The sequence below is a fragment of the Magnolia sinica genome, chromosome 10 (genome assembly GCF_029962835.1).
Source record: "Magnolia sinica isolate HGM2019 chromosome 10, MsV1, whole genome shotgun sequence".
Lineage (NCBI taxonomy): Eukaryota > Viridiplantae > Streptophyta > Magnoliopsida > Magnoliales > Magnoliaceae > Magnolia > Magnolia sinica.
In genome coordinates this window covers 87,717,443-87,744,497 of record NC_080582.1, presented here as the reverse complement: position 1 = coordinate 87,744,497, position 27,055 = coordinate 87,717,443, and the positions used below count along the sequence as shown (strand labels likewise).

At 41.6% G+C, this 27,055-nt stretch overlaps 2 protein-coding genes across 2 annotated transcripts; both read left to right on the top strand.

The window, feature by feature from the left end:
• Window positions 1-1,610: 1,610 nt before the first annotated feature.
• Window positions 1,611-7,879, top strand: LOC131217671 (pollen receptor-like kinase 4). The gene is made up of 3 exons (XM_058212632.1): window positions 1,611-2,387; window positions 4,305-4,910; window positions 7,227-7,879. The coding sequence occupies exons 1-3, from the start codon at window positions 1,733-1,735 to the stop codon at window positions 7,877-7,879; spliced, it is 1,914 nt and encodes a 637-aa protein (XP_058068615.1). The 5' UTR covers window positions 1,611-1,732.
• A 3,933-nt stretch (window positions 7,880-11,812) lies between these two features.
• LOC131217670 (U-box domain-containing protein 52-like) lies at window positions 11,813-24,517 on the top strand. The gene is made up of 10 exons (XM_058212631.1): window positions 11,813-12,054; window positions 13,126-13,211; window positions 14,830-14,951; window positions 16,673-16,878; window positions 17,026-17,074; window positions 18,336-18,639; window positions 18,836-18,937; window positions 19,731-20,159; window positions 21,340-22,098; window positions 23,839-24,517. Exons 1-10 carry the CDS (start codon window positions 11,880-11,882, stop codon window positions 23,935-23,937), a joined length of 2,331 nt encoding a protein of 776 aa, XP_058068614.1. The 5' UTR covers window positions 11,813-11,879; the 3' UTR covers window positions 23,938-24,517.
• Window positions 24,518-27,055: the final 2,538 nt, after the last annotated feature.

Genomic DNA, 27,055 nt, shown 5'->3' with positions numbered 1-27,055 from the left:
TTTTTTGTTTTTTTTTCCACATATGTGGTCCACTTATCAACGGTTAGATTAGAAATATTCAGATGGGAAATAGGGATTTTATTAAAATGTCAAGCAGGATCAATTTCTAGGCATGGATCCTGCTTGAGCACGGGTCCTTCAAGTGCTGGATATATTGATCTCGTCCACCCACAAGAAAGCAATATATCGGACTGGAATTTTCTACAATACCTGTAAGCTCTGTGGGGGCCACCATGTTCCATATGCGGAATTCAGTCTGTCCTTCAAGTGATAATCACGTCGTAAAAGATCACTCCAGTGGGTGAAAAATGTGAAATTTCACTCAACCTCTCACGCATTGAGCGCGACCTGAGTTTTGAATTAGTCTGCTTTTTGTATCTTTATGTTCATCCTGGTGACTGGTGAGTCACACCTGATGGACGGGTTTGATGAAAGATACACAAGTCAGTGGCCCCACACTGACCTACGGTTTGCGTTCAATCCCCATTTTTCCCTGTAGTGTGGCCCATCTGAGTTTAAATATAACTAATTTGTTTTCTCATTGGCATAGCATCGAGGGATGGCACCTGATGGACGGAGTGGATTTTAAATATACAACATGGAGAGCCCAAAGAGGGGTGTTGTACGCGCTGCTTAAAACAGGCGTTGTACGGGATTCGGTGGTGACCCCTCCCGTACCGAGCTCGGTACTGGAAAAGCACTGTGGGCCCTTTCATGATGTATATTTTTTTTATCCACGCCGTCCATTCATTTTAAAAGCACATTTTAGGGAATTATCCCAAATCTTAGGTAGATCCAAAGTTTAAGTGGACCACACCATAGCAAGCAGTGGGAATAGTGATGCCCACCATTGAAACCTTCCTAGGGCTGAAGGATATGTTGTCATCCAACCTGTTCATAAAGTCACACAAACCTGGATGAAGGAGAAACCAAAAATCAGATTAATCCAAAACTTCTGTGGGCCACGATAAGTTTCCAACAGTAGACATTCAATCCCCGCTGTTTCCCATGGTGTGGTCCACTTGAGCTTTGGATATTCCTCATTTTTAGTATAATATACTAAAATGATCTTGAAAAATAGATGGACGGCGTGGATAATACAAACATCATGTTGGGATCCACGGAGGGGCCACTACCGAATCGGAATCTATAGGATTCCGGTGTGTCGCCACTCACTGGGGCCCACGTGCTGAGGTGGTCCAATGATTTAGCCGTAAAATTCTCATTAATAATATAAATAATATATTATTCCACAGTCACGCTTCCTCGATGATCCTACCTTCATCTGTTAATCTGAAAGACAGTCGTTGAAAATTTTCTTTTCATAGTATGATCACTATTATCCATTCAATGTAATTTTTTAAAGTTAGATTCTTTTACCATAATTTCCTCAAGATGGACGGTTCGATTATCAAAACACTCATCCTGTGGGCCCAACTGTGAAGCGACGCACTCATTCCTCTCAGACGCGACGGAGGAAAGACGAACTCAAAACGAAATAAAATACCTTGTACCTGGCCGGCTCATCTACCACACCCACTAGAGCTAAAGCAGACTCCGTCAATCTCTACATCCGTCGCTTTGTCTCTTCATTCATAGCTATTCACGCCTTCTCCACGCCTTCCCTTTGTCATCTCTCTCCATCTCTCCTCAAATTCCCTCTCTCACCCTCACCCCCTCCTCCCACTAAACTGCGCACGTTGCACCCTCTACCTAGACTGCGCACCTCGCCATGGCCCGAGCCACCCACCTCGCCCTCCTCACAATCTTCCTACACATACTAACATCGCCGCATGCAGCCACAGCAGCAGACTCCGACGTTCTCCTCAATTTCAAGAAATCGATCGGCAACAACGCCGTACTCAGCAGCTGGACCCAAGGTTCGAGCCCATGCAAGCCCGACGGCACTGCCAACTGGCTCGGCGTCCTTTGCAAAAACGAGACAGTGAGGGGTCTGCAGCTTCAGAACATGGGCCTAACGGGCCGTATAGACATCGACGTGTTGATGGGCTTGCCGAACCTACGGACCTTGAGCTTCATGAACAATAGCTTCGGCGGTCTGATGCCGAACGTTGGGAAACTTAACAATTTGAAGTCGATGTTTCTATCGGGTAACCGCTTCTCGGGTGAAATACCGAAGAATGCATTCGAAGGGATGGTGATGTTGAAGAAGGTGTATCTGTCGCGGAACGGGTTTTCGGGTCCGATACCCGATTCACTTGTTGGGTTGACAAGGCTTATTGAGCTTGGGTTGGAGGAGAATCAATTTACAGGGACGATACCGAATTTCCAGCAACGAGAATGGAAATCGATGAATTTCTCTTACAATAAATTGGAGGGTCAGATTCCGGTGGGCCTCAGAAAGATCGATAGCAGTTCTTTTGCTGGTGAGCCATCTTAACCATAGTTTTAAAATTCGAAAAAAATTCGACTCGGTTCGACCAGATGTCAGCGAGACTCGAGAAAACTCGATCTGGTTATGACTCAGTGAAAACTCGAGAAAACCCTGACTCGACTCATTAAAATTTGGACTTGGCACCTGCGTGCCTTTGAACACGTGTCATGCGAACAGAATCTGAACAGTCCACGTGATGAGGCATCCCTTGAAACTCCATGGGCTTAATTTTCAGCATGATCCAAAACTCTAGTGGGCCATAGCAAAGAGAAATGAAAATCAAGGGAGGAAAATGTTTCTTTTTGATATGGCCCACCAGGGTCTTGTATCAGGTTAAAAGTTGGGACTTGTAGGTTTCAAGGGGTGCCGCATCACATGGACGGTTCAGATTCTGTGCTCATGACACGTGTGCAAAGGTGCGCTGGGGTGCTTACGTAAGAAGGTGCGCATGTGAGCATTCTTCTATTTATATATTAATAAATATCTAATAATACCGAGAAAACTTTGAAAATCTTGTACGAGTTTTCAAGAAACTCAACCGAGTTTTGAGTCGACTCAACTCAGCTAGGTTTTGAGTTGAGTTAAGATCGTGTTTTAAAACCATGATCTTAACCATTCTTCTGTTCAGTGCTGTGATACGAAGAACCGTTGGATCGAGTCGCATATTGTTCTTGACCACTCGCAACCATCATGATCATCGTTGGGGCCCAATGTAAAAGATCTCAATGATCGGAGCCGTCCATGTACTTGCTGAATCCAAGCCATTGGAAATTGCTTTTCGATGGGCTAGATTCATGAGGTATATGAATCAATGGTTGGGATAATCTTTTAAGACAGAAATGGACGATTCAGATTGTCTGACTGTTTCTGGATGTGGCCCATGGGCGATACATACCGGCATGGTGATCATGTCAACGGAAGTCGCTTGCACGTTGGTCTTGAATAAATCAAAACAGGTCAAAGGGCATTTCCGTGTTTCAAGTTCCAGAAATGATCCAGTGCTATGAGAGCACCATATGTTACGGTACTCCTACTTGGATCGTGATACCACAACAGCGTAAGTAATCGATCCAGACCATCCAGTCAGTCCATCGTACGAAAATAACACTGAAGGGATGATCTAAATCCATCCACGGATGCTTTTTCTTTCCTAAAGTCATCCGTTTCCAAGAGATGGATAGCACGGTTAGGATTATCTGATAAAGATAATTCTTTACAAATACATGCTTCAGATTGTTGACTGTACCTTTTTCATGCCAGATCCTACATTCCATACATGATTGATGGGATGTCTGGAATCATCCCATCTGATTTTCTTTGTTCATGGTACCCCATGATATGTGCACTGGACATAATGGACGGTCCAGATTGATCAACTGAATAATCTAATTGCCAACATGCTGTTATATATTTGAAGGATGCTTTTTTCCAGAGAAAATATATTTTAGACCTCAGACGAAACTAAAATGACTGTTTTACCACTGTTCCTATCCGAACGTGGCCCCAACCACACACAGAAGCAAGTCAGACGGTCGAAATCCCCAGCCAACATATCGACGGTTAAGAAACAAAACACAAAGACGGTTCACATATAAAAGGCCAATATTCTATATCTCAGATCCTCCAATCTGGGTAATCTTTTGGTGCATGGACATCCATGGTGGGGACCTTCATATCAACGGTTTAGATCAGTGAATCATGGCCCCCACTTATGAAAACTTAAAACCGATTGGTAAATGTAGAAACTTTCTGTAATAACTTTCACCTCAGAGTGAAGAAAGACCATTTTTCCCTGCATCAGATAAAAAAAGACCGTTAGACAAACTTAAAATCACTCAAGAAAGTTGCCCTAGAAAATGGACCATATGGCAAGATTACATCATCTGACCGTCCGTTTCTTGATCAACAGGCAACAAAGCTCTATGCGGCGAGCCGATGGATACCCCATGCAAGAAGTCCAAGAAGCTGTCGATGACCCTCTTGATAGTCCTTATTTTGATCGCCACAACGGTCGTGCTGGCAATCGTCGGAACAATCTTCATCTTGGTCCGTCAACGACATGGGCGGTCACGATCGTCCGAGATCCAATCATCCAACCAGAAGAAGGTCACATCCTATGGTGGAGATCCGCCGGACTATGGGTCACCGGACTATTCAGGCCACGACGACAAGAAAGCTGGGAAAGACTATGGCCAAGGAAACCTAGTGTTTCTGAGGGAAGATAGAGAGAAATTCGGATTGCAAGACTTGCTGAGGGCCTCAGCTCAAGTGCTAGGGAATGGGAGCTTTGGGTCTGCTTATAAGGCCGTTCTCTTGAGTGGGCCAGCTGTGGTGGTTAAAAGGTTTAGAGAGATGAACGGTGTAGGGAAAGAGGAGTTTCAAGATCACATGAGAAGGCTGGGGAAGTTGAGACACCCTAACTTGCTTCCTTTAGTGGCCTTTTACTATAAGAAAGAGGAGAAGCTGTTGGTGTCTGACCACATTGCTAATGGGAACTTGGTGCAACTACTTCATAGTAAGTCTTTCAAATACATACATTCATGCATGCATGCATGCATTTGGATTTTCTTTACGCGTGCATCACGTGATCTCACCATATATATAGGTTGAAACCTAGTCTGGTCGGGTCTTGAAGACTTGGCTGAGTCTTGACTGGACTCGATATTTAATGGAACGGGTCGGATCCTAGAGTAACCAGGCCTGGCCTAAACGGCTGGGTTTGGGTCCTGTCGGGTCCGGGTCTCTTGGTCTTGTTCTTGAAGACCCGGACTTGATTCAGGTACGCATCAGGTATTTGAATCTAGGTTCCAAGTTGGGTTCTTGATAAATAAGAGCATTTACTTAGTTTGGTCCATTCGATGGATGGATTAGATTGCACACAGATTTGCTACTTTGACATATGGATGGGAGTAGAATGACTCCCTTCATTGCAACCTTTCCAAACCTTTTAAATGATTAGTTGTTGATCTGAACCGTTCATAATTCATTCTTACAACTAGGAGCGAGTCATGGTGCTAGAATAATTTTCATTGGGTGATCTTAATCCTTTGAATGAGGCCTATTTGTTACAGCCGTCTATTGTCTAGAGCTGGAAATTACATAGTTTAAGTCATCAAATTGAAGTGTTATAAGTTTAAAATCTTAAGAAATACAAAGTGGGAACTATCGACTAGATCCTTCAAGGTGATGATTAGACCTCTTTAGTTTCTCTAGTCAATCTTAATTATCTATCTTCAAGCTTTATTAGAAGCTTAGGATTACCTGATTGGCATGATTTTTACACCACAGGTTGCTTCTAATTGTAAGGAATGAATGAGCTGTTTAGATGGACAATAGGTCATCCTACGTGCCATTTAAAAAGTATGGGATGTTACTTTCTTATGAAAGTGGGGAGTAAACAAAACCTACACACTAGGCTGACCCAAGTTTAACCGAGTACAAGATGATTTGCCCAAAACTCAGCTAGACCAGATTTTTAGTAGGGTCAAAGAGGTGAGACCAGCTGATACTGTGCCAATTTCTTAATGGGTCAAAAGAAAGGATCAAACCCATTAAAATGGGTCGGGTCCATCAAGTACCTGCAGGTCTGGGTATCCAGGCAAGTGACTCATCCTCCATTGGAGTGAGTCCATGTTGAGTCCAGTCATGCATTATTAGGACCCAATTTTACAGTGACGTACCTTGAAATTATATAGATTGTTTGATTAATCAAACCAACCCCAAATTATACATATTGGTCTCCGGATAATTGTGAATAGTTTCGATCGATCAAGGTTAAACTTGATTGATTAACAAAATTTAAAAATTACTTGTAAAATCTCTGAAGAGTTTTAAGTATGTTCAATCGCTCAATTATGTGAGCTTGATTGATCAAGGGTTTGCTCGATCGATTTGGATCAATCGATCCTTAGATTGACGGCGCATACAATTTTGCTTAATTACACGAATTGTTTCCTATTCCATGTGCGACACTGTATATATGAATATAGATGCAGGATTAGAGTATGCTAATCAAGGGCTAATCATTTCTAGGATTTGGGGATGAGAAAATGAGAGTTTTTCGACATTGTAAGTAATTTAATCTCTTGTACTTTTGTTGTTATAGTGATTCGTTATCGCTTTGTGTTGTGAAAAAAATCATAGCACAAAGCGACTACAAATCACTATAAAATCAAAATTATAAGATATGAAATCACTTACAATGTTGGAAAACTCCCAATTTCTACTCCCTCAAACTTTACAAACAATTAGCACTTACATCCCACAATTATACCCCCCCGCCCCCGTGTCACACTCGGAATAAGAAATAATTTACACAATTATGTAAGACCGTGCGCTATCAATTTAAGGATCGAGGAAAGCTCTCATTTTAAAGAATCGAATATACTCAAAACCATTCAGAGAGTTAACAAGTAATTTTCCTATTTTGCCGATTAATCGAGTTAAGACTTTGATAGATCAATATTGTTTAAAATTATCTAGAGATCAACTTGTATAATTCAAGGCTTGCCCGATTGATCAATTAGGATGGCTGATCCATCGAACCTTGTTATATGTACAGATTTAAGACATGTCGTGACAAGTTCAGTTGACTCGAATAAGCTTTCCAGTAGAATCCACGAGTGATAGAACTATGGATTTCGCATGCTTTATGCACGCAACTCACGGTAGCGTGTGATCCACGTCATACGCATCGCATGGCCCATGCATGCATTCATGTCTAGCTTAGTGATATAATCATGACCATGCTTAAAAAGTGGGCCCACCCAACATTTCAAGATTTCTAATGCTTCATGATTCATGGCTTTTAATCGTGATCTTATAGACTCAGGCAACCGGAGCCAGGGCCGCAGGATACTCGACTGGCCCACCCGATTGAAGATCATCAAAGGAGTGGCCAGGGGCATGGCCCACCTCTACAATGAGCTTCCTAACCTAACACTACCACACGGCCACCTCAAGTCCTCCAACGTACTACTCGACGAGTCCTACGAACCGTTGATCGCCGACTACGCCCTCGCGCCTATGATGAACAAAGATCAAGCCAAGCAGCTGATGGTCGCCTACCAGTCGCCTGAGTGCGTCAGATATGGCCACGTCACTAAGCAGAGTGATGTCTGGTGTCTGGGGATACTGATACTGGAGATCTTGACCGGCAAGTTCCCGGGGAATTACAACCGGCAGAAGGGCGGCGGTACGGATCTGGCCAGTTGGGTCAACTCAGTGGTGAGGGAGGAGTGGACTGGAGAAGTTTTCGACGGTGAGATGCAGGGAACCAAGAACGGTGAAGGGGAGATGCTGAAGCTGCTGCAGGTTGGATTGGGTTGTTGTGAGAGGGATGTTGAGAAGAGATGGGGATTGATCCAAGCCGTTGAAAGGATTGAAGAATTGAAAGAGAGGGAGAATGAGGAATACTCTTCATTTGGTAGTGAGGGAGAGATGTATTCTTCCAGAGATGAGTTCTCTTTCTCCATGAACGTCTAAGGAGGGAGTGGTGGTGATCATGGGTTTGAAAAAGCTATGATCCAGTGCGAATTTACTTGTGGGGCCCACCTACGATCACAGTAGGCCATTGGGTAGTAATGATCTACGGTGGATTGCTCTTTGGTTAGGTTCTGACTCTGAACGGCTGACCATTGACATAATCTTACCGTCCATTATTTTGCATGGCTGTGATTATCCTATTATGGTTATTCTTATGCCATGTGCAATCTGTGGTTTGTTACTCTTATCCAACGGCCAATGTTGATGATGGGTGTGATTAGTGGGGTCCACGTAGGAATTCGCACTGTTATAAGGTAGTTCGTATCGGATCATAGAGCTAGGTTGGATTTAGGCCGTTAGTTTGAACTTTGAAAGATTAGAAGGTGGCGTTTGGTGATGCAGGTTTGAAATTTGTATGTGGGTGGTGGAGAATTGAAGTGGGCCTTTCCCGTTTGATAATTGCCAAGAGTACTAACCTCAGACGAGGAATTTGATATCTGATCCGTTCAACAGACTATCCACACTGTATAGACGCCTTGTCTAAAAAATCAGGGCCAATTAAAATCATCAGGTGTGTCGCATACGTAGAAAACCAATGAACGGTTGGGAGAAATAGATCCACCTGATGATCAGATAGCTATGAATTTTGAGGCATGGAATCTTCACAGTAGGAACTGCCTGATGAGCGGCTTAGATGCCGAACACGTCGCTAATAATCAGTGTGAGGTGTGTGCACTTAGCATTTCTCTTCCATTTGTGGACTGTAAAATGCTGGGATATGTTAAGATTTATTTATTTCTGTGGTTATAATTCATTTGAAGCATGTTGTTTGGTATCGACGATCACCCAACTGTGGCCCACTTATAGAGATGGTCCGATGGTTAGTATCGTCTACACTAGTGAATGATTCTGATCAATGTCTGCATAGATGAATGTGGACTGTTGAAAAGAAAATTTTCAGCAGTTCACATTCAACTCCATAAATCAATGATCAGGATAATTTTTCAGCGTGATTATTGGATCATGGCCAATTCAAGGTAGTGGAAAGAATATTTACGGTTCTGATCATCAGAAAATACCTGCAGGTGTGCCTTATCGGCTATAAACGTTGGTGATCTGGAGCCGTATCTTATCCTGCCTTTTGGATTGGTAGTCTCGCAGGTGTGATGATATATGTGCACGCACATACATGTAACTCAATCCTAACCCTCCAAAGAGTGTAGATAGAGCATAATCGTATGCAGGTCGAATGGATGATTCTAACTGGAAGATATGTGGACAGATAATATACTATCAAATAAAAAAAGAAGAAAAGAAAATCAATGGGGGGATAAACGTCCATTAATAAAAGCTTAGGGCCCACTAATTGAATTATTAAAATATAGTAACGTCCACACCTCCACTATGATAGTGTATCAAAGACTCATTGTATTATTTAGATATTCTGGCAGGAATAAAGGGTATTTCACATCTCATGTGGGCCACAGCATTTCAAAACAAGTGAAAGGCTAGAAAAAAATGTTTAACCGTCAATTTAGTCTGTACACTGTGGCCCACCATGAAGTGTAAAATTTTCTTATTTTTTTAAAGGAAGAAGATCTAACCATTATTTCCAATCTTATGGAAAGATCAGATCTCATACACGTGTTTCATATTTGAACGTGTGGTCGTGTGTAGATGTGTACGCTATACACGCTTTTGGAATTAGAAAACCCTTTATATCAAAGCCTATATACTAGGCACTGTCTACCTGTACTTCTGACACACACGCATGAGATCGAGGCCATTCATCCGCTGGGCCCCACCATGATGGGACCAAGCCCAAAATTTACACTGAATGGACTATACTTCCCTATTGAACGTTGACTGCGATGCACCTCTTCCATCAATTTCTGGCGTAAATTGCTTGTGCATAAACATGAAGTCTGAAGCATCCAATCCATGGCTTGATAAACCAATGGTTATAAAAAATAGGACCAACTTATTAACGGATAGGATCATCGGATCAGTGCCACAAAATTGTACCCATCAAATGTATGCTGAACCTAATAGACGGTCTTGATCGAGCAGAGAGGATATAGATGTTTGTTCCTTTGATCTGGATACTGAGCCCGGCCACCCACTTTCGTGCAAGATATGGGCCGTTCGTTAGATGTGCCCCATCATTCATGATGCATGATAAAATTGCCCTTGAAACCCTAAGCCAGCCAGCCAGGCCAAGATATTGGGCTCTTAGACACATCCCGAGCCCGGCCCAATTAATAGACGGGCTTAAATTTTACTCCTGAACCCGTCCTCGGGCCTAATCTTCCAACCCAAGCCCGCCTGAAAAAGGGAAGGTGTTCCTTGGACTACTGAGGTGAAAGTGGGCCATAAGGTCGATAGGACATGGAAAGCCCTCATTTTCTGAAAAGGTGATCCTGACTATTCGAAAGTGGATTTGAATGTAATCCGTTGAGAATTATGGTTGCATGGCTAGGATATTGTGTGGCAACTCGTACTTATCGGTTGGCCCACCAATGGTGGAACCTACCACTTTCGGCTACGATCATATGTTAGTTATCTCCCTACTATTAGAATCGGTCCAGCCAGGGGCTCTATGGGGCCTACCGTGATGCATGGGTTTCATCCAAGCCGTTGATCCATTTCCATATCATTTTGGCATATAAGCCAAAAAATGAGGCACATCCAAGGCTCAGGTCGACCACCCGCTGGGGATAGAAGGCTCACCATTAAAAACTTCTTGAGGGCTGCAAAAGTTTTGGTTTAAGCTGAAATTTGTTTTTAACCTTCATCCAAATTTGTGTGACCTTATGAGCAGGTTGGATGGCAAATAAACATCACTGTAGGCCCTAGAAGGGTTTCAATGGTGTACATCATCCCACTATTTCTTGTAGTGTGGTCTAATTAATTTTTGGATATTCTTTAATTTTGGGCTCATGCCCTAAAATGAGCTGGAAAAATGGATGAAACATTGGGTATTGAACGCCACCTACCGTTAAAAACTTTTTGGGACCATAAAAGGCTCTACCTGATGTTTGTGTTTTTCTTTCATAAAAGTCCCTGCGACATAATGAAAAGTTAGATGGCTAATAAACCTAACAGTAGACTCTAGGAAGGTTTTAATGTTAGTTGTTCAATCTCGACTCGGTTCCCTAGCGTGGTCCACTTGAGCTTTGGATGTGCCTAGATTAATCTAAAAAAAATTGATGAACAAGTGTAGATTTAACACATAAATCATGATGAGGCCTGGAGAAGTTCCACAGAGTAGAAGTTGAGTTGTGTAGTACACAATCCATCGAGGGGAGCTTGGTCGAGGCAGGGTAGTACACCATACGTGTCCGTTCAATGGATGTCAAAAAATCGGATAAAGTGATATTAAGACAAGTGTAAATTTTCATTTATTAAACATCTAAGAACTATAATTTGGACAGTTGAATTTGAATTTCTTACATTCCAAAGCATGTAATTTTGAAATGCATGAGTATCATCCATGACAAACTGCCAGAGCGTCAACGATTTTTCTCTTATAAAGTGGTCAACCGTAAAAATGGGAACCGCCCGCCAATGAAGGTAGGGCCCAAACTCCTCTCCTACGAGAAAAAGTGTTTGTGGCCTTTATTGCATGGCAATGTAGGATTGCAGAGAGAGAGAGGGAAAAGAGAAACCAAAGGATAGAGAACTCAATTTAGAGCGAGAGAAAACAAAGGTGGCATCTTTTGCCTGTCCCTCAAGTCCCTTTGAGAGAGAGAGAGAGAGAGAGAGAGAGAGAGAGAGCATTGATAGGGTGTAGTTGTAAGAAGGGATGTAATTAGGGGACAGATGGGTGTAGTTTTGGATGTTGAGACACCTGATCTGTTGGGTGAGTTTTTATATGTATAGAGAAAATAACAAAAAGGGTGGATTTATTTATTAATTTGAATGGTTGGGTTTTGGGCAATATTCTTCTAATGTTTTTGGAATTTGTGTGAGGTGGGTTTTCTTCGGGGGGAAGAGAGAGATGTCAACCTCAAAGATAGTAGAGAGGAAGGCGGATGGGATAGTAGCAGTGGCTATAGACAAAGACAAGGGAAGCCAATACGCTTTGAAATGGGCAGTCGACCACCTTTTGAGCAAAGGCCAGACCGTCACCCTCGTCCACGTCACCCAAAGATTGCCACCTGTCCCTAACCCAGGTATGCTTCTTTCTCTCTATAACATAATTTCAAAAAAATATAAATAAAAAATGAAAAGATTAAGGTGGGTCCCATATTCCATCATGACACGATCACACGGCTATTATTCCTCAGGAAAAGCTCACTTTTGTACAGAGGGATTTGTAACTTTAATTTTTATTTTTTAATTTTTTTAATTTTTTTGAACTTTGTCACAATGGGAGCAGCAAAAAAAACCTTTTATACGATGATGACTCATCCACTGTACACGTGGCCTTCATGTAAGTAATCCCAACTGCCAAATTCATCGACACAGACATGATCTAAACCTTCTGATTTCGTCCATTTAATTTTTGGACCGTTGATCTTTTTAAACCGTACATTTTATAACCACCAACTGAATGGTTAGGATTGTTTGATCAGTGTGAATTTTTTTGGGTATGCTGTGTCAAATGGGCCCAATGAGCCCAATGACTTGGATAATCTCGATTAAGGATGATGAACTACGAACAATTAAATAATTTAGGTGTACGGTCACGGTATTGTGGTCTTTGAAACACACACTTGCACATGAGAGAATGATCCCATGAAGATGACTGCTTGTAAGCTACACCATGGTCTGAACCCTACATCGTAGTAGTCCCACCATGAAAATTGGACTCGTAAAAGATGAACTATATCTTAGACTCAGGTGGATCCGGAGGAGTGTAAAAACATGCCTATAGCCTCTAAAATCGCGTGGTGAGCCCAATGGAGTTCTAGAGGAGCTTGATTTTCTCGTATATCCCCTCATCTAGGTGCGTTTCACAGAATGAACAGGTTGGACGGTGTATAAACATCAATATAAGACTGCGAATCTCCATGGCAGTGTTTCCTGTGGGGGTAATGGTTTCGTCTGAGATTCGGAGCTTAATCCTGTCATGATGGGATGCACCTGATGGACGGATTGGATCCATGCAATAAAGGATGGTGGGGCCACGGAGGTCGATTGCATGGTCTGTATGTGATCATTCCTGGCCCACACATATATGGTAATTTATTACCATGCCCTTGGTGCTCTTATTCATGTTTCTCATTCTCATGCATTTGCAGCGGGCAGCAATGGGAACGACGATTCTTCATCGCCTCAGAAGAAAGAGATTTTCCTCCCCTTTCGTTGTTTTTGCACGCGAAAAGACGTCGGTACCCCTTTAAGCTTCTTTCTTCTTTTCCTTAACATGACAACTTATCATACAACCTGTTTTGCACTGCGTTTGGATGCGCCATCAAATTGGATTACGATAAGTAGGTCCATGAAGTAGAAAAGACCAAATGGAAATTATGTTACTTTCTAGTTAAGGCATGTTTGGATTACCAATTACCATGATAATGTTAGAAGCTGGTGCAATTTCTGAATTCCTTGTCTTCTACATTAATTTATTGCTCTCTCATTACATTGAAGAGTCACCGCCTCGTGACTTGGGGATCACCCACCACCACGGCACATTTGCATTTGATCATTGATTTGAGTAGTTTTTAGTTTATGGTGGTAAAATTTTAATGATTGTATTATTTTTTTATTACTTTAATGTCAAATCATCACATTATATATTAATATTAATACTTAGATTTGAGATTTCCACAATAATATTATGGAAAAGAGTAATGATTAAAAATATTTTACCTGTCTCTTGAAAACATCTGCATTTGACAAAGAATTCAATTTCCATGTTTGGTTTAGCACAGCTAAAATTATATTAATGACACGTTTATAGTAATTAGCAATCCAAACAGGCCTTTAGACTTGGAAAGGATGTGATTATAAGTTGATGGCTCGCTGGGACAATTACAATTTGATCATGACTTAATTCCCGTTGATAGGGGTACTTAGACACAGCCCTAGACATTAAGAATGATAGTAATTATGTGGTGTTGGTAAGCTTCACTAAGCTTTGGCCATCAGTTTTTACAATTGTACTAGATTAGTCAAGTGTCCATGTGGGGCCCATTCTTTTGAAATTCTCGTATCCGCAAAATAACCCTACACAGGGAGCTGATTAGGCCCGACCGCACCCAAGATGGTGTGGTCCTTACTGTGGGGTCCACCTTGATGTATGTATTTTATATCCATGTTGTCCATCTATTTTTCAGATCATTTTAGGGCATGAACCTAAACATAAAGTAGATCAAATCTCAAGTGGGCCATGTGATAGGAAGCAATGTTTATTGAACGACCCACCATTAAAACTTCTTAGGGCCCACTGTAATATTTCCATAATGTTTATTTACAATTCAACCTGTTGAGAAGATTATATAAATTTGGAAAGGAAAAAAATAAATACAAATTGATTTAAGCTTTTATGGCCTATTATAAGTTGTTAATAGTCATTCACCCATATTTCCTATGGTATAGTCCGCCTGAGATTTGAATTTGCTTCATTTTTTTTATCATGCCTTAAAATGATTCGGCAAAACAGATTTACACAGTGAATATAGAATACAAGCATCGAGATAGGCCCCACAGTAAGGGCCGCACCGTCTTGAATGAGGCCGAGTGCTGCAGCTTATTTGTTCCCCCTTGCACATGGTTTGCTTGACCAATCATTGTGAAACTAGGTAAATTTTTCTTCATCCTTGAGTTGTACTTACCATTAATTGCCTCCGAGGTTCCATTTCGATATAATTAAACTTAATGCATGGTATCCATGAATTTTTTGAGAAAAAGATAGTGTTTATTCTGTTTGAATGTTGAGAAAACTATTTTATATACAAAAGCCTTAAAAGTCACATAGTTTTTTTTTTTTTTTTTTCCTTTAGATACATTGCAATGATGTCTTACTTGAAGAAAGCGATGTGGCGAAGGGAATAATTGAATATGTTACACAATGTGGGATTGATACTCTTGTCGTTGGCGCTTGCACTCGCGGTGGCTTCCTTAGGTGATCATTTCTATTTCAAGCATTGATGGCCATAAAAGGGAGAAAAGAAATGGAAAGAGAGGAAAATAAAACCAAGGCATGTTGATTAGTTTACCTAACAAGTGAGGAAGGCCACTTGGGGCATTTTTGTCAATACAGAGTATGCCCTTGCTAGGTGAACTAATCAACTCCCTTCTTGCATATTTCTTTGCAAGCCCCTAACTATATTTATCATTAATTTTTATTTTTGTTAGTGAAAGAATAGGACATGTTTGGATGGGTGGAGTTCACAAGAAAAGAAAATATTTTCCCTTAATAAAATATTTTTTTATTAATTAAATAATTTAAAAATTATTCAAAATAATTACTAGCTTTAACCACAATAGCATTTTGTACCGGGTAAGATATAAGGTATTATTGTATAGTTACTTTGGAATTTCCCTGTACAAAACAAACATGACACTTAGTTAATGAAAATAAACATGATTTTTTCCTGTTCATACGGAAGAACCCACAATTACTTAGAAATTCACCGTGGCATACCAGTGAATAAAATCAAACCATCCAAATTATGGTTCCTGGGTTTAGACGATCATGAACCAAAAGCTACACTTATTTCATTTACTATTGGATTAGTGTACATTTTCTGTAATGTTAAAAATATAAAATATTTAAGGGTCATATTTCAACGAATTACTGTCCATGAATGGATAATTAGTTTAATCAAAGTATATCATGTCTACAATTTCCAACCGGTGTAACAACTGCCAGAGTATCAAATAAGGTAGCAGATTGCCTGCTCCCCCACCGGTGGGGCCCACTTGATGTGCGTGAGAAATTATCCACAGCTTCCATGATGACATTTATAACCTGAAAATGAGGCAGGTTGGAAACTCAATGGGCGTAGGACAGAAAAAAGTGGGGAGGATAATGCTTACCGTTAAAACCATCCTAGCGCCCACCTTCATGTCTATACTTCCTGCAAACCGTTTGCAGGGTCATTTCTATTGGGATGAACTGAAAATACAAAAATATTAGTATTATCCAAAACGTCTGTTACCCCACTACTGTTTTAACGGTGGTTGTCCAATCCTAGATGTATCTTGTCATGTGGCCCATTTAAGTTTGTATCTGACTCGATTTTGAGGTCGTGTCCTAAAATGATTGGATAAAAACGGATGAAGGAGTAGATTTCAAGTAAACATCAACCTAGTTGCATGCGAAGGCAGTAGCAACCTCCCTTTTATTGAAGTTACTGAAACCAAGGGCAACATGTATGATTCGGTGAAATCTCTTACATTGAATTTTGCTGCAAGTGATATGGGTGGTGGTCCCCACATATCATAGCCGTATGATCAAGTTGTATACGTGTGCGAGATTGAAGCCATCCATCAGGTGGGTCCGGCTGCATGGTTTCCATGATCCAATGTCCAGAAAGATCCATTAGAAACAGGCGCGTATTAGAAGAACTGGCCAAGGTTCTTTAAGCCGCCGGCTAGTTTTGTGAACTATCACCCACCTGATGAGTGGGCCAATTCGGGCAAGGGCATCTAGACAGTGGAATCAACCTGATGGACGGATTAGATCTTACACCCATATCCCACGCAAGCAGATTTGGTGGCACGTAGATAGGCCAGTCTCATGCATGCACGTGGGCTTAAGCAGAGCTCTCCATGCAAGTACGTAGAATAAACGTAGCTTGTTTGATTATTTATTCTCAACACTGAAAACTTTCTTTCCAGAAGATTCAAGACAATAGACATTCCAACCACCGTGACCAAAGGGGCCCCAGATTTCTGCACCGTCTATGTCATTTCAAAAGGGAAGATCACGTCCGTCCGATCTGCCGTCCGGGCAGCGCCGAGTTCAGGCATTCGCAATCAGATCCAAAACCAATCAAGCCTCAGAACAGAGCCGGTGGAGATGCCAGTGGTGAATGGTTCAAGAGGTTTGTTATCACAACAATTATAAATCTTATAGTAATCAATCCGACGGCTCTCCTTTTTTCATTATTATTTCTGTATGAAGCATTTAAAAATTCTAAAAAAAGGAAAAAAAAAAAAAAAAAAAACCTTGAATTTTCTTTTGGGGACAGGTGATGCAACGCCATCTCGGAGCTCGTATGAGGAAATAGATTCAATCAGGTACGTTATCAAACTACAAAATATTTTCACCAGAACTGTAAATGGGCTGGGGTGGAATGGGCCCATTTGGTCGGGCTCACTGCGCACTGACTCATCTGGGCTTGTTCTTAGGTTAGAAGTTTCGGAGTGGCCCTAGCTCGGCCTTTCTTTCTTAAGCCTTAAATGATCAATGGCTTGAAATAGTTTGATCCTTTTCTTGGGTTCCTCACCTATGATGAGTCTCACCACTTACACAGTTTGGATGATTAAAACATGACGTGGATCCAACTAGATCGATGGGAACAACTCATAAGTTTCTTTAAACAGGAGTCGTCCTAGTTGATTATCGGACTGGACCAATGGTTTAGGCTGGGCTTTTTCATCATTGGTCAGGACACTAGGCCTAGATTTCTAGCTCAGGCCGATCCCTTGGGCCAAGATCAGGTACTCAAGCCCTGGCCTTAGTGGATCTAGGGGTGCACATGGAACCGGTAGAACCGGTAAACTGGACCGGAACCGGCCAAACCCGGTTCTGAGGTGCACCGGTTCCGAAAATCAAAGAACCATTAGTTTGGTTCCATTCTTAGTTTGGGGTTATGTAGAATCGAACCGGACCATAGAACTGAACTTGGAAGTATACCGTGATTGTCATGCTATTATCATGCTTAATTGGACTTGTATTAAAGCTATTTTATGAGTTTAATGTGTATTTTAGTTGTCTATTTCACTCATGAGTTATGATTTATAATGTGCCCATTAATTATTTTTGTAAACATATTTTTGCACACCTTATACAATATCTATACCATTCATCAAATGGATCACAACACGAATGGACATGAGCTGAATTATTAAAAAAAAATAAAATGCAATTGAGCTAGATTATAAAAAGCCTAGAACTGTAGAACTGAACCTGAGCCGAGCCGGTTTTTTCGGTCCAGATCCGATTCGGTTCTAGGGTGCAAACGATCCAGTTCCTGTTGGGAATGGTTCGGTTTCGGTTTCACCCCCCGGACTGAACCAAACCGTGTGCACCCCTAAGTGGATCGGGCGTCTGGCCCATTGCCACCCCCTAAACGGATGGTTTTCACGGTCTAATATTACTAATAAATTTGGGCCTTAAGCCCATCTTAGGCCCAATTTCAAACATAAAATTTAAAGGCCCAGTGTTGGATGAGTGAGGCCCACATGGACAGACCTATGGAATGTGACCGTCCAAAATACAGAAATATGGAAGTAATTAGTAGCTGATCGACTGACCGGCACCATCTACTGGAAACAGATCTCCTTTCACGAGGTCAACGGTGAGCTCGACTATCAAACCATATGGAGAGCTCTCATCTGACGCCGACATATCATTCGTGAGCTCCGGTAGGCCGAGCATTGACCGCGGTAGGCCGAGTACCGAACGCCCGTACTACGATCACTTCGATTCAAGTCGTATTCCAACGCTATCGAATGGCGGTGATATGACGGACCGGAGCTTCGAGTATATGCGATCGCCATTCAGAGGCAACTCCTTCGAACAGTCGACCACTTCTCAGGACAGCGGCAGCAATTCATGGTCATCAAATTCACATATGATGGTGAGGACATACAATCCAGACCAGGATCGAATACATGCATTTTAATACGTATGTACGTATTTAATACGTCTGCAATACCTACATGCATTTCTATACTGTCCATTCATATACGACAGCATGTTTGCAAGTACACATACGTATTCATGCATGCAAAATATGCTTGCGGTATCATGTATCATGTCTTTTATACACGCAGGATGACGTGGAAGCTGAGATGAAGAGGCTGAAACTAGAACTCAAACAGACAATGGATATGTACAGCACTGCTTGTAAAGAAGCCCTTACTGCAAAACAAAAGGTACAGATACAACAGCTGCACCACCCCATAACAGTGGCCCCACTGCTAGGACAGTAAACGGGCCGGGTCTATGTTTTTCTAAGGCTCCGGCCCATAACACATTTCCATGTGGCCCAACCTAACCCATTTAGGAAATTCATGCTGAAATTTGTGGTTTTTGAAAAATCAAAATATTCAAAAATTTTGGGATTTTAATTTTGGTGGGAAATTTTAAATTGAAAAGTGCACTGTGTGCTTTTGTCTAACATTAAGAAAATTGTGATTTATATATGGATGTTTGTATAGTATTCTTACTTGGAGCTTTGAAAACTGTGATGCTTAGGTTGCGTGTTCCATTACTAGAACATACGCTCGGGCCTGAGTTATGATGATCCAACAGTCAGATCTTTTGATCCGATGACCAGGAACACACATCTCTCCCCTTCCATCAGATCCTCCACATTGCATCTTCTTCGTAATAAATATTGTAAACAGTTTGATTCTGCCGGAAGATCTGCTTTAAGGACAGCATATAAATAATTAAACCTTATTTTATTCTATTTTTTGATACATACAGTACATTTTTTCCAACAATTCATCGAGCCCATGACAGACCCAATTAATCGTAATTGTGTCGGGTACAATCAACCCGACCCGACTCAGCAGCTGGGTCGGGTCTGGCCAGAGCCTGGTGCTGGTCTGCTTATGGGTTCTTGGGTCTGGCTTTTGGAAACAGAGATCCAACTCTCACCTGATTGAACTGTATGAATCAGTTTCAAATCTGACCGTTCTTTCGGTGGCGCTTGTCCCACAGGCGAGAGAGCTTCACCGATGGAAAATGGAGGAAGAGCAGAAGTTAGAAGAGGCGCGGATGGCGGAGGAAGCAGCACTGGCGATAGCGGAGAAAGAAAAGGCGAAATGCAAGATGGCGATCGAGGCGGCGGAGGCTGCGCAGAGGATAGCGGAGCTGGAAGCGCAGAAGAGAATAAATGCAGAGATGAAGGCAGTGAAGGAATCAGAGGAGAAGAAGAAGGCGTTGGATGCTCTTGCGAACACCGACATCAGATACCGCAAGTACACGATTGAAGAGATCGAAGCCGCCACCGAGTTCTTCCACGAATCAAGGAAGATCGGCGAAGGCGGGTATGGCCCGGTTTACAGATGCTACTTGGATCACACGCCAGTCGCCATTAAAGTCCTGCGGCCCGACGCCGCCCAAGGCCGGTCTCAGTTCCAACAAGAGGTTCGTATTTGAAAATTATACATGCATCCATACGTATAGAACTGCCTGAATGGCTTCCAGTTGAAATTGAATTAGTGGCCCACTGAAATCATACTGTCACAACACAACATGCTAATGTGTTACCTGTGCAAAATCTGGGACGTTCATCAGGTGGGCCTCCATCAGTTGGGCCTCGTGTGTACATAGATCATTCTTGTTGGTAGGAAGATTGGCTTTGCTAAGTCTTAGGATTATTACTCTAAAGGAGAAATCGAATATTTAAAACGGACGCGGATTTCCTACGAAAGTCTTTGGCAGGAAGTTCCTGAGCAAGGATGCTGGGTGGGGCCCACTGCAATGTATGTGATTTTTTGAGCTTCAGTCAAAAATGAGGTGGATACAAAACTCAAGTGGGTCACACCAGAGGGAAAATTGGGAAAAGAAATTTCTACTGTTGAAACTTGGGCTTCACCTTAATGTTTATATAGGTAATTCCCAATGGGATGAAGCGAAAACACCTAAAATATAGCATGATACAAAACTTTTATTGCCATAAGAATGATTCAATGGTGCTCATTGAATGCCCACTGTTTCCTCCCATATAGCCCACTTAAGTGTTGGATAAACTTCGTTTTTAGTCTCACCTCCTTATATTAGCTGGCAAAATGGATGAACGGACGGGTGGATTCCTCAAAAACATCTCAGTGGACCCCACCCAACTTCGTAGGAAATCGGGGTTCATTTAAAACTATGTGTAATGAATTGTCTAACTATTTTAATTGCTTTTAATGTACAACACCATAAATTTTATATAAATATTTGTTACCGTGTAAAAGATCAAAATATTTTCATTTTACATTAGCTACTTTTTACAAAAATAAAAAATAAAAAATAAAAAAAATCAAATGAATTTATTTTCAAAGCAGTAGAAAACCAACTGCTCCATTCTGAGCCACAAAGAAAATTTAGACTAATCTGAAAAATACGTGGAAGAATGGGGGGAAATGGATGAATTTTTGGACCGTCCAGATTGGTTTAAACATTCCAACAATTCTCCCTCTACGGTCATCTTATGTACATGTGCGCCCTGCCTCAAGCAATGGCCCATTTGAGGTGGGCCACACCTGATGAATAGCCAGAGAGTGTTACATTGCCACTAAACTGTTCATTTTTTATTTTTATTTTTTCCGGAGGGCCGCAGGTGGAAGTGCTGAGCTGCATCCGGCATCCGAACATGGTCCTCCTCCTCGGAGCCTGCCCCGAGTACGGCTGCCTAGTCTACGAATACATGGCGAACGGCAGCCTAGATGACCGCCTCTTCCGTCGAGGCAACACGCCCGTCATCCCATGGCAGCTGCGGTTCCGGATCGCCGCCGAGATCGGTACCGCCCTCCTCTTCCTACACCAGACCAAACCAGAGCCTCTGGTCCACCGCGACCTTAAACCGGCTAACATCCTCCTCGACCGGAATTACGTCAGCAAGATCAGTGACGTAGGCCTGGCTCGCCTAGTACCGCCCACCGTCGCCGACAGTGTCACCCAATACCGAATGACGTCGACGGCAGGGACGTTCTGCTACATCGATCCCGAGTACCAGCAGACAGGAATGCTGGGGATAAAGTCGGATATATACTCGCTTGGGATAATGCTATTGCAGATAATAACAGCAAAGCCGCCGATGGGGCTCACACATCATGTGGACCGTTCAATTGAGAAAGGGACGTTCAGAGAAATGCTGGACCCTGCCGTTACAGACTGGCCGGTCGAGGAAGCGTTGGTTTTCGCTAAGCTTTCTTTAAAGTGTTCAGAGCTGAGGAGAAAGGACCGGCCGGACCTCAGCAGCGTCATATTGCCGGAGCTCAACAGATTGAGAAGACTTGCCGATGAGAGCATGCATTATAATACTGTGAAGATGGGAGGGAGTGTGGGACCCTCCTCCAACCAAAGCCTCCAGCAGCAGGTATATGCATGCATATCTCATTGTAAGCTCATCCAAGCCGTTCATCATGTGGGCCCCACTTTCCACTTGCCGTGTTCAATATCTGTCAGTATGAAGTTATTGGTACGGTCACATGTGGCCCGCCAACGGAAACGGATTGGCTACTCGCCGTCGGTGATCTGTGGGCCCCAACATGATGTATGTGTTTCATCCATGCTGTTCATCCAATTTTAGACATCATTTTAGGGCTTGGCCCGAAAGATGAGAGGCATATAGATCTCAGCTGGACCACACCACAGGAAAACAATAGTGATTGGATATCGCCCACTGTCTGTTTATTTGACATCCAAGCGGTTGATGAGGTCATACAGACATAGATGAAGGGAAAATAAAAACAAATATCATCTTGATCCAAAACTTTTATGGCCCCTAAGAAGTTTTTAATGGTCCACATTCAATCAACACTCTTTCCTCTAATGTGGTCCACTTGAGAATTTTTTTTATACCTCATTTTTGGTCTCAAAATATAAAATGATCTAGAAAAATAGATGGACGGAATGGATGAAACACATACATCATGTTGGGGCCCACATAGCACCGACCACCAGCCATTGGCTAGTGGCAGGGGAGTAGCCAATCCGTTTTCCCCGCCAAGTGGCGACAACACCACGTTATTGGCGTGGAGTACGCGGTCGATCGGGCCCGCCTGATCAACTGCCTGGATCTCGTACGCACGTGGGGAGATGGGAAGAGTAGGATCCAACGGCTGCAAGTGGTGTGGGCCTACAAGCAAGGCTCGGGCGTTGATTTAAGGCCTAACAAATGAAGGGCTCACAATCCACTCGATCCATCAGGTGAGGTTTGACATCCCTAAAACCACTGAGTTCACTCAGTGGGCCCTTCCCGAGTTTAGTATCAATCTGATTTTTGGAATATCTACTCATCCATGCGAGCCACACCTGATGAACGGGTCGGATACAACACGCGCGCCCACACACACACATGGTGGACTCCAGACACAAACCTATGGTTGGTTTCCCTCTCTATCGTACCCTGTGGTGTGGCCCACCTGAGTTGTGGATTGGGGTATTTTCTTGGCATCGTGAGCTGAAATTGAGGGTTGCATCTGATAGATGGAGTGGGTCGCGGATTGCATAGAGACCCGACTCTGTGGGGCCCACCATGAAGTATGTGTTTTATCCATGCCGTCCATCCATTTCGCCAGATCATTTTAGGGCAGCCCAAAATTGAGTAAGATCCGAAGCTCAAGTGGACCACACCACAGGAAACAGTGGGGATTGAACACCCACCGTTGAAAACTTATTGGGGGCATTAAAATTTTTAGATGAAGCTTATATTTGTGTTTTCCCTTCATCTTATAAACATGTTGGAGGCAAATAAACACCATGGTTGCCCTAGTAAGATTTCAACTGTGGTTGTTATTATCCCCACTGTTTCTCATGTGTGGTCCACTTGAGCTTTGGGCCTTTCTTATTTTTGGGCTCATGCTCTAAAATGATCTGGAAATATGGATGGACAGCATGGATAAAACACATACATCACGGTGGACCTCACAGAGTCAGGTCCAGGCAATCCAGTGGATGTCAATCACCAGGTGTTGTAGAGGATTCATTCCTTGATTGTGGGTGGCCCAGACCAACCCCAATTCTGGGCCCTTTTATTATAGATATCCGGCCCAGTGTAAAAGAGGCCCACTGAGATATGTAAATCCTGATGAACGGCTGATAAATTCTCTAGCAGGAGGTGATGAGTGATCCTCACAATGCATTCTATGTATCCGAGAGCTCGAGGACCCGCTCGAGCGGATCATTGACCGGAAGGCGATCGAGCGTGACCTAAGAGAAGACATGGCGATAACACTGACAAGGCTTACATTTTTTCTCTCATTTTTTCTCAAAATTATGGCTGCGTTTGGATGCTCAATTGAATTAAATTGCAATCACTCAAAATCCAATAAAAGTGTAAAGACCATAGTGGGCTAACCAACTCCATTCACAGTGAGAACTGGGTCCCAGATCGCAATTGCGCGGAATTGCAATCCAGGCCCGTTTGGTGTTAGGAACTAAAATTGTGCCACCCCCACTTAGTTAATTTTTCTCTCGGTAACGAATTGAGGAAATCGCGATCAAGTTCAATAGAGCATCCAAACGTTGATGCATGAAAGCTTGTATTGAGGAATGATATGAGTTTATTTTTTCTCAATCCATGATTAGACACGAGAGCCAGAGGCGGAGATGAAGTCAGTTTTCTCTCGATATGTAACCAAATGAGTAATCTGGAGTAGTTGAGTTTTCAATTTCTTTTTATTCTGTTTTGGAACAAAAATAAGATTTCAGCATGCTAGTGGGACACTTTCCTTTGATAGAACAAGTATATACACCAGAGAATCCGTGTATTGTAGTACTTCTGTATGTAAGAAACAAACTAACAGGTTTTTTAGATTGTCTTTGCTCATTGCCAAGGCATTTATATATAATTCTTACCCTCTCTCTCTCTCTCTCTCTCTCTCTCTCTCTCTCTCTCTCTTTTGGGTGAGCAATATCATGGTCTGCGATGGCTCTCTCTCTCTCTCTGTTTTTTTGGTTGAGAGCACACCGTGGACCAATCATGGGCCCTCATTTCAGGCTCATGATAGTCGGCCTTTTCATGGGTGTGTTTGGATGACATCCATTTCACATTTTTCATTCGATGTGTACACGTGCATTTGTTTCGAAAGCTGTTAAGGCATTGATTAACTAGGTTCGACATGCATGGTTGCATGTGAAAGAGAGAGGCAGAAAGAAAAGAAATACACCATTAAAGATAAGCTTAAGGTACATTACAATGTTGCTGTATTTAATGAGTTATTCGCTGTTTTATTGGATGTAATTAGTCTATTCTAGAATATAATAAGTCTCTCCTCTTAAATTAAAAAAATATATGGATTCAACCTGCAAGACTGAAAAACTACACCATAAATATATTTTTACAATGTATGTAGCCTCACTTCTTTTACATTATAATTTACCCTTGATGTTTTTACTATTTGCAGTTTACCCCCTAAAAAACTCCAACTAATAAAAGGACCCAAACTGAAAATTAGAGAAGAAATATAAGAGATTACCAAAGTTACTATGATTTGAAATACCCCAAAATGAAAATGACTTTTCAAGCTAGTGTTTCTTCATTAATGTCATCCTCCTACCATTAATGCATGGCATCCCTCAACCAATATATGAAAGCCAAAGGATGATTGTAATATTGTGAGCCACGAATATAAAAGTGCTTAAATCTTGAATATAATAGATTATCTCTCAAGCAGTTTCCAAATGGTTCATCTCTTGCAATTGATTACATTCATGGCTACATCTTTATAAAATGGATCAAGGACTGACGACCAGAATATCAAAATTTCGAGCACCAATTTATAGAGTACAGAGAGATATTGTGAGAGAAAAGTCAGGTTCCATCACTACCACACGATTTATAACGTGAATCTTATTTGAAGAAGAGTGCTCCTCTGTATCTCTTCTTACACCAATAAACTGAGCTTCCACCTTCAACTATCATTGGATCAAGAAATTGCTTTGACGTGGCTGATTCATAACAGGAACCCAAATTAATCATTCTCTAAGATTTTATAATTGATGTCACATATTGCTACTATTTTTGACTTAAAACCTTAATTTTAGGCTCAATAAATAATTGAGTGACGTAGGGATGGACGTGATAAGGTTGATCATCATCTTTCTCAGGGATAACTACTCCAAGTCCATGGAGCTTCTCCTCGAATCCATGAGGAAAAATGAGAAAATAGAAATAATACTAACAAATTTGAAAATATCTTGCTTAATGACAAAAACGAGTTTACAGCCCTTTAAATAATGATACCAAAACTAGGAAGAAGTTTCATAATTAAACTCCAGCTTAAACTCTCTAAAATCATGACTTACTATAAATAGTAAACTTACCATTCTACTAGATTTCATAGTTTTTGGCCAAAAATAGTAAGTGTCCAAAATGGCTTAACCATGTTACTCTCCTAACTTTTCTAAGCTCTTTTCATGTTAGGCACGACTCCTAAAACACAATAGATTAGAAGTTATAATCAAACTAAAACTTATTATAAATAGTAAAAATAGAAATAAAATAAATTTTTAATTGTCAATTTAGTGGAATCTTGAAAATTTGGCATGAGTAATCCAGCATAGCAGAGTCAGTTGGCTAAAGTAGTTTCTCCTACCCTAAAATCATATATTATATATTGAATAACTCATTTTATTTTGCAAGATATACCTGTTTTTGTATACCAACGATCATAATCACTTCTGCCTACAAATCAGGCTGTTTTTGGTCCATCTTGGACATGAAAGTGTCTGCTACCCGCTCTACATCAATGGGCCAGATTTAGTCTGACGACATAAATAGGTTGTGGACAACTTTACGATTTGTGATAAAAACGTCCTAAATACCTACCCACCATAGCTTTTAACAACCGTTAATTATTAAATTCTCACAGTTGTTCCTCGTGAATTTTTTTTAATGGTTTTAAGCTTGAGCCAGTTTAAATGTTTTACTATTTTTTAGTAAGTTCTACTTTAGAGGAGTTTTTTGCTTTTTTTTCTTTTCTTGAATTGAATTAAAAGTATAAGATGTCTAAGCTCATATATGTTCATCAGTTCAGTTGTAAACTATTTTTTTATATATATTAAATAATACCAATTTCATTTATCATTTTTAGATATTTTCTTTCTACCGTGAGTCAAAAGTACCAATAGAAGAAATAAGAAAATGCTTAGTGTTGCTATCTAGAGCAATCCACTACATTGAGTCCCATGTTGAGTAACCGGTACCGTTGATATGGTGGGCCATCGTATGCCTACACCATCGCCTAAAAAGGATGGTGATCGATGATCAGATGAAAATAGCACCCAAATGTATACCAAAATAGCCTACACTTAACGGCCGTTATCATTTT

Excerpts from the sequence above, each read along its gene's own strand:
- LOC131217671 (XM_058212632.1), top strand. The coding sequence starts at position 1,733 with ATGGCCCGAGCCACCCACCTCGCCCTCCTCACAATCTTCCTACACATA. Across the intron at positions 2,388-4,304 it reads CGATAGCAGTTCTTTTGCTG|GCAACAAAGCTCTATGCGGC; the intron begins GTGAGCCATCTT and ends CTTGATCAACAG. Across the intron at positions 4,911-7,226 it reads CTTGGTGCAACTACTTCATA|GCAACCGGAGCCAGGGCCGC; the intron begins GTAAGTCTTTCA and ends TTATAGACTCAG.
- LOC131217670 (XM_058212631.1), top strand. The coding sequence starts at position 11,880 with ATGTCAACCTCAAAGATAGTAGAGAGGAAGGCGGATGGGATAGTAGCA. Across the intron at positions 18,938-19,730 it reads CCCTTACTGCAAAACAAAAG|GCGAGAGAGCTTCACCGATG; the intron begins GTACAGATACAA and ends CTTGTCCCACAG. Across the intron at positions 20,160-21,339 it reads GGTCTCAGTTCCAACAAGAG|GTGGAAGTGCTGAGCTGCAT; the intron begins GTTCGTATTTGA and ends GGAGGGCCGCAG.